The sequence below is a fragment of the Alosa pseudoharengus genome, unplaced genomic scaffold (genome assembly GCF_046254945.1).
Source record: "Alosa pseudoharengus isolate Yale_2024_CS ecotype anadromous, Long Island Sound unplaced genomic scaffold, YU_APseudo_1.1 YU_APseudo_1.1_scf_21, whole genome shotgun sequence".
NCBI lineage: Eukaryota > Metazoa > Chordata > Actinopteri > Clupeiformes > Clupeidae > Alosa > Alosa pseudoharengus.
Window position 1 is genome coordinate 29,258,417 of NW_027468674.1, and position 14,875 is coordinate 29,273,291.

Below are 14,875 nucleotides of genomic sequence, written 5' to 3' on the forward strand. Positions count from 1 at the left end.
TAGACACACAAATTTAAGCAGCTACCAAGCAGTTCTTGCTTGTGTGTGCACGCAAAGATGAGCAAGTGCAGACAACACATGCACACCTTGACACACGTTCACACACACACACACACACACACACACACACACACACACACACACACACACACACACACACACACACACACACACACACACACACCTCAAAGCTGCAGCCACAAATATGCCTATGTGCCCATCTTCCACATATACACACATGCACAAATCCATATATTACACATACAAACAGTGAAACAGAGATATAGACATAACACTCTCTCTCTCTCTCTCACACACACACACACACACACACACACACACACACACACACACACACACACACACCTGGTTGCTCTTCTCGGCCTGGTTGTTGCGGTTGGAGTCGGGGAAGTGGATGTGGCAGCCCGTCTCCTCCATCACCTTCTTGATGTTGTTGCCACCTTTGCCGATGACGTGCGAGTGTTCCGTGTGTGACACGTCCATCTTCAGGGTCACACGGTTACTCTGAGGGGAGGACACACACACACACATTTTATACACTTTATTTGATCCCACATTACAAGTCAAATTTAATTTAGGAATCAAATGTATCAAACGCATAAGACAACACAGTACATTGTTATGGTTTTTACAACTTCAAGGATATACAAAACATCTTCTTTCACAAATAAACATGCTCCCTATAATTGCTGAGGTTGAGCAGTACTTTGCCAACTGTTTGGCCATTGTTTTAGATAGCCCTCCAATGCAGAGTCCATGGACGGCCAGTCTATGTACATGACCTAGACTCCCAAACACTAGCACAATGAGAGCTGGCAGTTGTAGCCAAGCTTCTCAATGGCAGATATCAATGACTGGTATTTTAGAATCTTAGAGCAGTAATAGTCCTCCATAAACAAGTCAAATGAGCATGATACCTCAAATATTTTAACTGTTTTTTTCTATTCTTAGAGATATTAACAATATCTGGTGTGTTAGCAATTCCTGAAAAAGTATTTACAGGGGTAAATGGATGGAGGGAAGCCAAAGTGATAAGTTGTATTTTGTGGGAAGAACCTGCAGACGTGCTTTTACACAGAAGGTAAGGATCTCCTCACTGATGGTGACATTGCTGCAGATGGTGTGTGATATACAGTAGAGTGGTCTGCGCAGGGCAGTTTTGCCAACGTTTCCTGGAGTTTTACATTGGACCAGTACTCCATATTTTGGGCTCTTTGGATAGCCAGAAGAGTCTGCCTTGATGTTGTAGGCTGAAGCAGGTGAACACTCTTATTGTGGTGGAGCTTGGCTTCCAAGGCTTGGCTTTGACAGATGGGTCCTCCACCACTGCATCAGAGACCTCTACAGGTTGGGAATAGGAGGTCCACTTTAGTTCAGTACCAGTCCTCCTGCATAAGTCGTTTAAATCTGGCCAGTCTGATGACACACCAAATCCTTGTATCCGTCCATCCAGCTTCACATTGGATTTCATTTTAAAGCCCAGGAAGCTGTCTTCCCCACCGCACGCATGTAGCACCTTCCGTTTTTTAAGTCCAGCAATTAGGATGCTCTGGCCATTTGTCTCACGCGGGTGTCATCACAGTTCAGCATGTTGGTGAGGTGAGACTGTCTTGTGGTTGTGTACTCCCACATGCAGTTTGGAACTCCAAGCCCCCCGTGCTGTCTTTTTTCTGGAAGATAAGACATCTTGTCTATTGAGACAAAGCCATTCCCCATACACCTGGACGGTCTTGTTGTCCATTTCACGCAACACTTTTTGTGGGATATGGACATTCGCAAAAGGATGTTGGATTTTAGAAAAAGCTATGTCTCGCTTGCGCACACACACACACACACACACACACACACACACACACACACACTCACACACACAGGTTTTCTTTAATATGATAGTTCAGCTTGTCAAAACATTTTCCATTACACAAAATGGCCACGTGCCAGCTCAATACATAAATAAATGGGGATGAGGTCCTTAAAAAGTATGAAGGCAAAAGCTCCACACAAATGCATCTCCCTGATTGTTCTGGAAGCTGTATTTGCTGCTTTTTGCTTTGGATTTGGCCTGTTTGCAGTGTGTTTAGTCCTGCTTTTCTTTTGTTTCACGTTTATTGATTAACAGAGACAGACAGGGGCCACTGGATGTGGTGGAATCATTTGGTCTCTTGGTCAAAGCGAGAGAGAGAGAGAGAGAGAGAGAGAGAGAGAGAGAGATAGAGAGAGAGAGAGACTTCCTCCTTCCAGACCAGACAGTAGCTTGTCTTGACAGCACCAGCATTCTACAAGCAGAAAGTCATGCAGCGGTTTGGGTCATTTTTTCCAGGATTGGGGTAAAAAAAATTGCAACATCCAAAATCATCGACTCAAATGGGAGACATAATTTACTTTGAACCACTGGGCCCTTTTTTCATGGGGAAAAAGAAACCTTTACTCTCATGTTTAGAGCGGGTATGATTACAGGGCAATAAGGTCATGCAGAACTGGGAGGACCTTTACTGTAAGCCACCAGCGGACGCTATCCCAGAAAGCAACAGATGTGCACGGCCCTCGTGTTTATGTCTTCTTGAATGTGCTAGTTTAAGTTGGGGTCTGGACCCTGATTGGTCCTTAGGGAGCCGGTGATCTTTGACCTTTTGTGACCACACACAATGATTTGCTGCTGTGAGACAGAGGAACGGCATGCGGTTGTTATGTCAGACGCTGGCTATGGGGGGCTCCAACACTGTGGAGTTACACAACCTGCTAATACAACATGAAGTCCTCAGAAAGATACAGTCACCAACTCAAAAACACATACAACTTCAGGTAACACAGCTAACACCAAGATTTTTTACAGCAAAAAATTTAAAGACAGAAGAAATATTTTATATGTAATAGTTTACTTTGGAGAGCCTCTAACTGACTTAACAGTCATTCTTAATGTCCAAACACACATACATGCATTTAGAGATAAGTACCCTGGAAAACTCAGACAATTGTTAATTTTTACTCACTGTCTGTTATTTGTTTGCACATTTATCATTATTTATATTTGAGAAATGTACTTTTCAATAATGTGTGCAGCATAGATGTACAGACTGCTTCAGATGCATTGCGATCCTGATTGTATTGAATGTATAGTAGTCAGGGTTGTTAGGCATGTGGGATTTGGTAATATGGAATTTGAGGGAATGGTTGTGGGAGTTAACTCATACACTGTGCACACAATGCTAAAGCTTATTTCACATTCCTGTCATAGTAAGAATACCTTGAAGAAACTGAGTTCTTTTTCATTTGGCATAGTATATAAGTACTGTCAAAGTACCAAGTACCAGTAACTCAAGTACCAGTACCAGTAAAACTGGTACTTACATCCAAAAATTTAAACGAATGGGATGCATGCCATCTGCAATATCATTTACTGTATGTCTCCCTGGCTCCTGTGTCGACCCTCTGACCCGACAGTGTAAAGTTCACTTCCTGACGGGCAGTGGAGGAGACACCTCAGGGCTCTTCAGCACGACTATCTGAACAACATAACCGGACATTTGGAACTCCGAACTTAGCCGGCTGTTACACTACTCCCCTCCTAGTATTTCCGACAGACATTATGTAAATGAGCTCACGTCTGAACGAAGCAAAGAGCATGCAGAGATTCTGTTCATGTGAGTGTTCAACCTGTTCAACCTGTTCAACCACGCAGAGATTTTGTTCATGTGCGTCGGTGTCGTTCACACATAATGTCCGCACGTATGCATCATATTTGAATCACCCGAAGGGTCGGACATCCGTTTGACAAAGATCTGCATACACTGCAGAGGACGTGTCTGAAAGCAGCTACTGTGTGCAGTAGGCTACAGGAGATCAGTGCTGGGGCTTTAAAAGGAGACCATCAGGACTCCCAGCAGAGAGGCAAAGGCAAGCTTAGGCGGAGGTAAGGCTAGTGAATAAGAGGACTGGACCTCTGAGGTGGCATGCAGTCATGCCTACGTCAGGGCTACTTGGGTGTGTATGGTAAGTGCTGTACACGGGGCTGACCTTAGTGTCCAGAACAGACATGATCCTCTCCTTGGCCTCCTTCACGTTGTCCCTTTTCCCGCTCACTTTGATGTGTGGGTCTGCAAATGGAGAAGAAGTGGGGAGGAGGAGGGCGAGGAGAAGAAGTGGGGAGGAGGAGGGCGAGGAGAAGAAGTGGGGAGGAGGAGGGCGAGGAGAAAAGGACAAGGAAGGGAAAAGGAAGAAAGAAAAGAAAAGAAAAACGGTTTAGTCACACTCATAGATTTCCTCATTTCCTCATAGATTTCCTCATTTCCTCATAGATTTCCTCATTTCCTCATAGATTTCCTCATTTCCTCATAGATTTCCTCATTTCCTCATAGATTTCCTCATTTCCTCATAGATTTCCTCATTTCCTCATAGATTTCCTCATTTCCTCATAGATGTCCTCATTTGTCACATTAATGATCATGATAACATAACTATGGGCCAGAGATGAGCTAGTCTCAAAAAGTTGGAAGAATTTTTTTTTTTATAAACTTTGGCAAACCATGAATGCCATTTGATTTCATGTGATATTATTATTCAGCGTACCATCACGGTGTTTGTCTTAACAGGGAGAGGGTGTTATGGCGAGCCTGCGAGGTATTGGACTCGCGTCTGGCCCATTTCATGTGAAAACAATGTCAGTTTATTGGCCTCATCCAGAGTTTGCGCTTCCCCACTCAGTGCAATTGGCTACGCCGCCCTGAGCCCAGTGTGTGTGTGTGTGTGTGTGTGCATACAGTATGTTCATGTGTCTGTGAGAGCAGGGTGTGTGTGCGTGTGAAGGCATCTGCCAATGAGAGGATTGTTTATGTGTGTGTGTGTGTGTGTGTGTGTGTGTGTGTGTGTATGTGTGTGTGTGTGTGTGTGTGTGTGTGATATTCCTATGAGAACAGGGTATGTGTATGTGTATGTGTGGGTGTGCAAGTGTCTGTGAGCAGTGCGCATGTGTGTGTGTGTGTGTAAGTAGCAGCTCCAGCCGTGACAAACAAAGCCTCTTTGCCAGCAGACCATCCTGTCAGTCACTCGTGCACCATGACAATTCCTCTCCACGGGCCAGCAAATCCATTCGGCCGGCTTTCAGGCTCAATTGGAACACCACACTCCCATTTCATCCTGCGCTGGGCTACTGCTGCTGCACTGAGAACACACAGTGCTACAGTGTCTGTACAACACAAGATGGACGCGCCTGACGTGTGTGTGTGTGTGTGTGTGTGTGTGTGTGTGTGTGTGTGTGTGTGTGTGTGCATGTGTGAAAACAGTGCATACTGTATGTGTGTAAGTGTGTATTTGTGTGTGTGTGTGTGTGTGTATGTGTGTGTTCCCGCATAAACAGGGTGTGTGACCATAGCATATTCAAGGATATTATCCTTGAAGAACATGAATCACTGCACTTTGACAACTGAGCAAAGACCTTTAAACCTTCAATGGCTGAGTTACATTACATTAAAGCAATGAATGCATTCATAGACAGATTTTAGGAATCCATGATCTCTGCTTCTCCACACATCACAGATATTTGGCAGAATGTTCAACATCGGCGTGACTATGAAGGACTACACAGTCCTCCTTGAAGTCAACCATATTAAAATCTCGAACTTTTGCCAAATACTCCTCTTTTAATGCAATATGCATCTGATGATTGCCAATGTGTTGCAACAGTGTGCGAATGCAACAGAGGACTCATGGAGATCCTCCACTGTTTTGTCCAGAAAGTCATGGGTGGGGGGCTCGGGGGTTGAGTGAGCTAGGTCACCCTGCCAAACACACAACTAGGTCATGGTGGCGTTAAATGATTGTATATACGTCTGTATGTGTATGAGTGTGTGTGTGTGTGTGTGTGTGTGTGTGTGTGTGTGTGTGGTTGTGTGTGAATGTTCCGTCGTATCCAGGGTTCGTGCCTGAACTTGGGCTCCGGCCTGCGGACTCTGCAGGAATGTGTGATGATGGGGTTCGAGCTGCCAGAGAGGGAGAGCAAGAGAGCAAAAGAGAGAGTGAGAGAGAGAGCAGCAGAGAGGAGAGAGGGAAGCCACGCTAAATTGCTGTTCGATTCCGAGATTTTTCCGCCGCAAAATCCGGCCGAAGGTTGATTAAGGCTGATTAAATGGGGGCTATTGTGGGGAGAAATCTCTCCGATCATGGCCCCTGGTCCCGATCACATTCCGGATTGTTCGCTGAAAGAAAGACAGACCACCGCTCTTTCATTCCTTCCAGAACCTTCTCTTTCTCACTCCATCTCTGACGGGCGTGTAAGGCGAACGTTGTCTGTGGTCTGCTGTGAGTGCAGTAAAAAGTTAGCTCTGTTTATGTAGCGGTGTCAAGAGGAACTCCATCACACAAAACAATCAAACCCAGACCAACAGGCATGCAGGGTATTCCCATGCAATGTGCTCTTATTCTCAAACTCAGTGTGTTAAGCTCCAATACAGTGATCTGAGCGGAACGAGAGAGAGAGAGAGAGCGCGAGAGATTACGGAGATAGTCCTAATCTTTCCGTTCTCATCTGACCACTGCTTCCTCCTTCCTGCCACTGCGGGTGATCCTTGAGCCAACCGCCGAACCCAACTCTGATCCTGTCCCCAGGGGCTGACCGGGAGGCCGTGGTGCGGTTCCTCACTGTGGTCTTCACAACTGCAGTGGCCTCAGCAACAACCCGCAGTGCTCCCCTGGCCCGTCATAAGAGGCTAGCGATGACATGGACTCCACCCTCAAATAGTACAGTTCTGTGACCCACAATTGAATTGAACTAAAATTAATTGAATTGACAATGTGACTCACAAGTGAACTGAATTGAATGGAATTGAAATGAAATGAAGTGAGATGACAACATGACCCTGACTCTGATCCAAAGAGTGATGACGTCTGGGTCACACTTAACAACACAGTTTCCTGAAGTGCTTTCTTTGGATCAATGACATCCATATCTCCTTGCCACTACACCTAACTGAAAGCATGGATTTAAATGCTATTTACTACCAACCTACAGCTATGAATAAACCTTTACATTGACCCTAAAACTGTCCTGTCAAGAGTATACAGAGTGATTGCATATCAAAGTGTTGCTAAGTTCTGCATAAATTCTAAAGACATAAAACCCTTGGAACCCTTTTAGACATTGATATCATATTCTGTCCTTCTGAGCAGAATGATAACGCTAACCACTAATCCTGGTATCTAATCCTAACCCTAAACCCAAACCATAATTGAAACTGTTAGTATGACCACAGTCATAAACCTTGAGTTTGTCCACATTTATCCAACTTCAGCCTTATCTATTTTGAAAACTCTAGCCATAACCCTGAACCAAATCCACAAGACCATGGTCTGGAATCATCTGAAAGTGGCAGAATCACCGCTGCTATTGAAAACATGAGGCGAGACAATCCCAAACTAAAAATTACACTTAACATTTCACCCAACAAATAAGACCAGTGCATGAATTAACACAGGCCTTGATGACATGTTTTAATTGATATTGATTCATTCCATACCCATTGAAAACATACTGGGACATAATGCTTTCCTGAAGCGATTACAGCATAAATGGTATCCATAGCTATAACAGCCATCAGGTAACCCAGCAAAGCTGGAAATAAGAAAAGCTACAACGATATTCTACTTAGTGTTTCCCTCACTATAAATGGCATGAACAACTAACCCTAAGGGCTCTATCTTCGTCCCAGCGCAATTGACTTTGTATACTCGCGCGTTTGTCTTTCCTATTTTGCAGTCAGCGCATATTGGAATTTTCTCTCCACAGGTACATGCCTGTAAATTAGGGAATTCGATTGCGCCCACGGGGGCGGTTCAGCGAAAAGACGGGGCGTGTTCCGGCGCAAACGTTCACTGTTGATATTTTGCAGTTTCAGAAAACAATTCCGCCACAGACCAGGAACTCCCTGGTCTAAAGTCTGTGGCGAAAATGCAGATGCTATTTTAAGGGCGCATGCATGACCACAGGCCTGCATGAATGAATGCGTTGCACACCAATCTACAGACACCCCCGTGCACAGACGGAAACATTCAAAGCCTTGATAATATTTGTCCATTTCCCGGTTTTGTTCGTGCATTGGTGACCTAAATATTTAGTAGCCTATAAAGTACAACATCTACATGCAATATCTTTACAACAACGCCTAATTACGACCTATTAATCTGGACAACTTTATAGGCTACAGCCCTATAAAGGCTAAAGTTACTTTTAGTTTTGTTCCAATTTACCGTTGTGTAAGGTTTTAAGCACAATAATTTTGCCTTGTTGTAGCCCATCTGAAATAACTCCAAGCTTTGCTATGTTCCCTCCATCCTTTCGTTATTTTCAAAAAACGTTTTATATCCATGATGGCCTTGAAGTCTTGAGTTAGTGAATTAGCTTAAATCAGCTTTTCTTGTGCTGTTAACCAGCAACAGATAGTACAAGAAAGCAGCAAGTATGGTTACAATTTCTGTACAATTTCTGTAGTTGCTGCATCCATTCATTGTTATTCTCTCTCCTGCTCAAATAAATGTTGTGCGTGAATTAAGTTGATGATAATGTGTTTACAAACTCTGCTTTACAGAAAATATTGTAAATAGTCTACTGTCACGCAGTTAATGGGATACTGTGCAGAGTTGAAAGTTAGGTCAACTTAAACGAAGCCCTTGCTTGGCCGCCTGTGCTGCGCAACACACACTTAGCTCCTCTCATCTATACAATGTAGTTCCCATTTCTGTAAACCATACATAATTTCAAAGAAAAATATTACCACTCGAGGGAAATCAGTGTGGTGTCCATGTGAAAAAATAGGCATAAATCTAGCGTACACATTTTCACGAATCACTGATGTGTTGATGACATAAATTAGGAAATGTTAGAGGACTTAAGGAGACGTGATGTTGAACTGCATGCCGATGCCATTTAACCCAAATGCCCCAGCGGCAGCACGGGAGAGAAGAGATTAACTGACGGAAGATATGCATTGTCTATAGAGAGGTAATGTTAGATTACATTGTACATTGCAAATATATCACCATGCATTCATAACCTCGTGATTCAGTGAGAATGATCCCAAAACATCGGAAAGTATGTCTTCGTGACAATTCTGTATTACATTTTGTCAAGATGAAAAATCAATAGCTAACTGTTCCCAACTGAACAGTGATTATAGCGCTGTGAACGCTCCTGGCTGCGCCTGGCAAATACGCCACCATAATAGCAATCAGCTATGGAACAAGCGTGCCTGTTGTTAAAGGGAATGTGAGATGACGCTCTGATTGGTTTATTGCACGTTACGCCCAAACCACACCCATGATTAATGTAGCTACTTCAGACCACCCCATTTTAGATTTGCGTCGGGCGCAACAGTCAATATCCCGCCGGTAAAATAGCATCAGCGCCCAAGATCCGCCCACAAAGTCACTTGCGTTTTGCGCGAAGACACTTCCGTTTCAGACCATTAAAATAGGGCCCTAAGTGTGAACTGAACCTAGGTAGGTGCTTCTATGATTCTATCCTGTGTCCTCTATGATTCTATTCCTGTGTTCAGAATGTCCATTAATTCACAACTAAACGCACTGGTGAATAACCAGCGCATAGTTGTCCACTATGTAATGGAGTATGTAGTGCTTCATGGGCCTCCAACGGGCAGCTCATAAAGGAATTGAAATGAGTCTTAAAACGCATATGACGCCTATTCAGCTGTTTTGGGTGGAGATCAGCTATGTGAATACATGCGACTATAAAACATTAGTGATTTTTGGCCATGACCGTTTTGTCAGAGTAGTTCTCGGAGGAACAAAGGTTGGAGAGCCCTGACGTAGTGATGTATTGCATGAGTGGATGCTCTGAGCGCGGTGTGTGTCTGCGTGCTGCAAAGAGCCACAGGTTCAGCTCCCCTCCCCCCCTCCCCCAGCAATCCTTAGGTATGTGGCTGATCCCACTGGGGGACCTCTGGCTATGTGTGTAAGGATGAAAAACAAACGTCTCAGTGAAGAGAACAGTTAGTGGGCCTTCACTCACACACACACACACACACACACACACACACACACACTTCTCACTCTTCCTCTCTCTCAAACACATACAATGAGACATATAAACACACACTTCGTTGTCACTCTCTTATGGACCTACACATAATTATATGCATACTAATCCTAAAACACACCCACATATTCTCAACGTTCTCATTTAGTAATACACATGCACACGCACGCACACACACACACACACTCACACTCAAACACATAGCCTCTGTATGTTTTTGTTGCAGAATGGACGAGTTGTTTTTAATGGAGCACAGTATCATTGGCTAACCCCACAGGAGAGTGCAGTTGGCCAACTGGAACTTATGATCCTATGTGTGTGTGTGACTCGGTCTGTGTGACTCTGTGTGTGTGTGTGTGTGTGTGTGTGTGTGTGTGTTTGTGGCTGTGTGTGTGTGTGACTGTGTGTATGTGTGTGTGTGCGTGCGCACGCGTGTGTGTGTGTGTGTGTGTGTGTGTGTGTGTGTGTGTGTGTGTGTGTGTGTGTAAGTGTAAGAGAAATGTTTTATGGCTATTGTGGTTTATGTCATGTGAGGTGGGACTGCATGCCTGTGTCACAGAATATGGAAAACATCTAGGGAGGCCAGAAACTGCAATACACCCGCAACCCCCCCCTCCCCCTCCCCTCTCTCTCACACCCAAATACACGCACACACACACACATACACTAGAGTTGATTGATAGTGTGGTTAGAAAAAGTGTAAAAAATTAGTGTTATTACTGAAGCATGCTAAACCATTCCTCCCAGTGCTGAGATACAACACACACCACCCCAGTGGACATATCTGGCCAATCCGCAGCTCCATGGCCTTGGACAAGTGCAAAGTTCAGCAGCATGACATTGCAGAAGTGCAGTGTTTTTAAAAACCAATATGGAGGAGTGCAAAACCTTCCCACATCCATACCACAGACAATGTTTCCCTGTCTGAACCCCCTATATATACATGGTCTACTTTACCTAACCAACGCTAAAAATGTATTTTGACAGCCATCAAATGGCACCGGTCCAAACCCACAAGCCGAGTGTAATTGACGCCACATTCAGTTCAACGTTTGGCCAACATGGTTTTCCCAGAGAGCTGATTTATCGAAAGAGAAACAATTGTGCCAACTGTGTGTGTGTGTGTGTGTGTGTGTGTGTGTATGCGTGTACAGTATGCGTGTGTGTGTGTATGTGTATGTGTCTGCACTGTGCATGTGTGTGTCTGCACTGTGCATGTGTGTGTGTGTGTGTGTGTGTATGTGTGTGTATGTGTCTGCAGTGTGCATGTGTGTGTGTGTGTGTGTGTATAGAGAGAGTTCACAGTCTCTGGTGTTCATATGAGTTGGGGTCAGTTTGACTTCCTCCATGCTCACCACCAGATAGAGGGTGGCCTAACCCCTAGTGGCTCGTTCTGGGTATCTGAGAAGTCCCACTGAAATGGGGGAAGGGGCAGAGCATGTGTTTGACCACAGAACAGGATCTACCTCGCGTTCCCACCGCTTTAGTCACAGTTATTAGCAGGGCCACCAACTGACAACCACATCACAGCGCCTGGAGAGCCTGCAGTTTGACAGCGTCTGTAAATGAGCTGCCTGGGCTGGTCATGAAAAGTTTGCTGGTTTCGCCATTAGGATGAACATGATTCATCACAACATGACATGATTAACAGAGCTTAGGCCAGCAGGGGTCTTGCACAATAAACAAGACTGTGTGTGTGTGTGTGTGTGTGTGTGTGTGTGTGTGTGTGTGTGTGTATGTGTACACATGTGTCCATGTGCTTAGCCAAGCAGATGTTTTGTAGCAACTTTGTGCAAACACAACTTCTCTTGACTAATAAGACAAACTAAGTGATATATTGGTCCACTCACTTCAAATGCAATTAAAACAGTAGGATACAGTGTGTGTATGTGTGTGAGAGAGAGAGAGTATGTATGTGTGTGTGGTTGTACTAGCCAGGCTTCCAAATGGCTACTTTTCAGCTCAATTGATCCCACTCGGCTGGAGATTCCCAAGGGTCAGTGGCTGGCAGAGCTGACAGTGGGAGTGTGTGTGTGTGTGTGTGTGTGTGTGTGTGTGTGTGTGTGTGTGTGTATGTGCGTGTATGTGTGTGTGTGTGTGTGTGTGTGTGTGTGTGTGTGTGTGTGTGTGTGTGTATGTATGGTTGTGGGAGGCAGCACAGGAAAGCCCATCTGGTTCTCGCTAACATACCTCACATTGCTGCGTGGTCTCAAAGTCACCGCTGGACGTTTGGGGAGACAAAGAAGGGGAAAATAAAAACGTGGGAGTGTGTGTGTGTGTGTGTGTGGGGGGGGGGGTGTGTGTGTGTGTGTGTGTGTGGGGGGGGGGGTGTGTGGGTGTATGAACTGGGTGTGTATAGTCTGTGTCTAAGAGATTTGCTTGTTTTGGATTATGATAGCATCTCTTGTTAGATCAGACAAAAGTGAAGATTTTGACGTGGCCTTGGTTGGCTGGGCTAGTGCACGTGTCAGTGCGTGTGTGTGTGTGTGTGTGTGTGTGTGTGTGAGTGTGTGTGTGTGTGTGTGTGTGTGTGTGTGTGTGTGTGCACGTGTGTGTGTGTGTGTGTGTGTGTGTGTGCACGTGTATGTGTGTGTGCACGTGTGTGTGTGTGTGTGTGTGTGTGTGTGTGTGTGTGTGTGTGTGTGTGTTAGAACATGGTGGTAAATGAGAGCAGGAAACCCTTCCTCCCCGGGCGCAGGCAGCCGAGTGAGGCCCGGTCCTCTGGGGAGGTCCAGCAGCCTGGGCGCACAGCTCTTGATGTTTAGAGCAGTTGTTGCTCTAGTACATGCCAACGTTCTGGGCCACGTGAGGCCACTGCTCGAGTCTACACCCCTACACACACTCTCCCTATCTCTCTCTCACACACACACACACACACACACACACACACACACACAGACACACACTCTCCTTCTTCAATCTGATACCAACCCCTATCACCCAGGAACACAACTGGAGACAGATGTCACATGAGTTACTTTATCTAGCCACACAATACATATCTATACATTTCATACATTGTTTAATTAAATGCTAATATGGTATTTCACACTCATGCAAAGACGTTTCAAAGGAAATAAAGTATAAATTCCTTATCTGACAGTGATTGTGAAAAATCAAAAAGATTAACTTGAATAATCATGTGAACACAACAGCACTTTGTTCATACAGCTTAAAGTGACATTACGTAAATTAAGGGTGAGGAATGTCAGCCATCTGAGACCAATATGAGAATCATTAATCAAACAGATCACTAATCTCTCCAAAGTGAAGTGCGGTTTGGACCGACACAACCAGGGAACCCGGTTCCTAAGATTCCAAAAGGCCCGCACCTCTGTTGTCATGACAACCCTTCATATATCCGTCCAGTGTTCTGGACTCTGGAATCTGTGCTACAGTACAGTATAACAAAGCCAGCAAGAGCCATCCATCTTCTTAACACCCTGGAAAAGGAGGATTGGCTGATCAGCACGCCCATAAGAAATACTGACAAGAAGAGCAGAGGTCTCCATATAAAGTTGGTGGGACCTTCGATTCCCGCAAACGGAGCAGTTCCTCAGCCTCGTAAGCATACCGGGAAGTCTGGCCTCAGCAGCCTAGCACGTCTCCATGGCAACTACTATGGTTATACTGCAGCCATGAGCCATGAAGTGGAGAGGCAACAGAGAGAGTGAATACGTGAAGAGAGAGAGAGAGAGAGAGGGAGAAAGAGAGTGAGAGAGAGAGAGAGAGAGAGAGGGAGAAAGAAAGCAAGCTAAAGAGAGTGTTAGAGGGATAGAGAGAGAAAGAGAGAGAGCCTGGCATAATAGTTCTGCACTCTTGAGTGTTTTTACAGCTGTTCCCTCCGGTGGGTGAGCGGTCATAAATCTCCGGCTCAGCTACTTGGTCACCGAAATGGATTGGCTGATTCTTCCACAACTCAACATGTGATTGGCTAATGCATCTTCAACTCCCCGTTGGATTGGCTAATATATCTGCCACTCTGTGCTGGATCGGTCTAAGTCATTTCCAGCATAAATGTGTATTGGCTAGTAGAAGCACATTCAAATGTCAAATGTCGGTAAGGTCCTTTATGGTCCCTGCATTCACATGGCATTTTTATCAAGGACCTCAGCCAATCAGGAAAGGAGTAACAAGCGATGTCACCTTTGTTCCAGGAAAGGTCAAGTCTGGTCAGTACTTCATGAGAACACAGATGCCGCTGACAGTGTTTTCACAGCAGCAGAGGTAGTTCTGGATCCACGTCAATGTACAGCAGTATAAAAGTGAGTAGTAAGGGAACAGACAGACAAGAAGAAAGAAGAGAAAAGAGAAGCACAAAAAATGAGATGAGAGCGTGAGGGAGCAAAAAAGCAGTGAATGCTAAGGGCAAGGAGAAGAGCAAAGGCATGAAGATAAACACGGTGAGATGGAGGACTGGAGGATTCATTAAATACAGAAGGAAATCATGAGTGGGGAAAGAGGGACACGGCAGGAGTGAATGCTGTGTACTGGTGAGGCCCACATGGTCCCATAGTCCATCTTATCACTGGTATTGATCCACCAAAACACTTCTTCTTGTCACAGAACCACAATCACACCACAGTCCCCAGATCTTCCTATACACCTCTTCTTCGTGTCACAGAACCACAATCACACCACAGTCCCCAGATCTTCTAAAACACCTCTTCTTCTTGTCACAGAACCACAAGCACACCACAGTCACTAGATCTTCCAAAACAGCTCTTCTTCGTGTCACAGAACCACAGTCACATACTTCCCTATCAAATCAGCTCTTCTGCATACCATATCTCAACCATAAGTAAACCACAC

The 14,875-nt window shown here is 45.0% G+C and overlaps 1 protein-coding gene across 1 annotated transcript in view; it reads right to left on the minus strand.

The window, feature by feature from the left end:
• The window catches only part of bicc1 (BicC family RNA binding protein 1), an 85,854-nt gene that overhangs the window by 37,550 nt on the left and 33,429 nt on the right, over nt 1-14,875 (minus strand). Inside the window, exons 4-5 of the mRNA XM_076298522.1 lie at nt 4,036-4,115; nt 367-525 (exon numbers count right to left, since the gene is read on the minus strand). Of these exons, the coding sequence (XP_076154637.1) occupies nt 367-525; nt 4,036-4,115 (239 nt within the window). The remainder of the gene's footprint in view (nt 1-366; nt 526-4,035; nt 4,116-14,875) is intronic.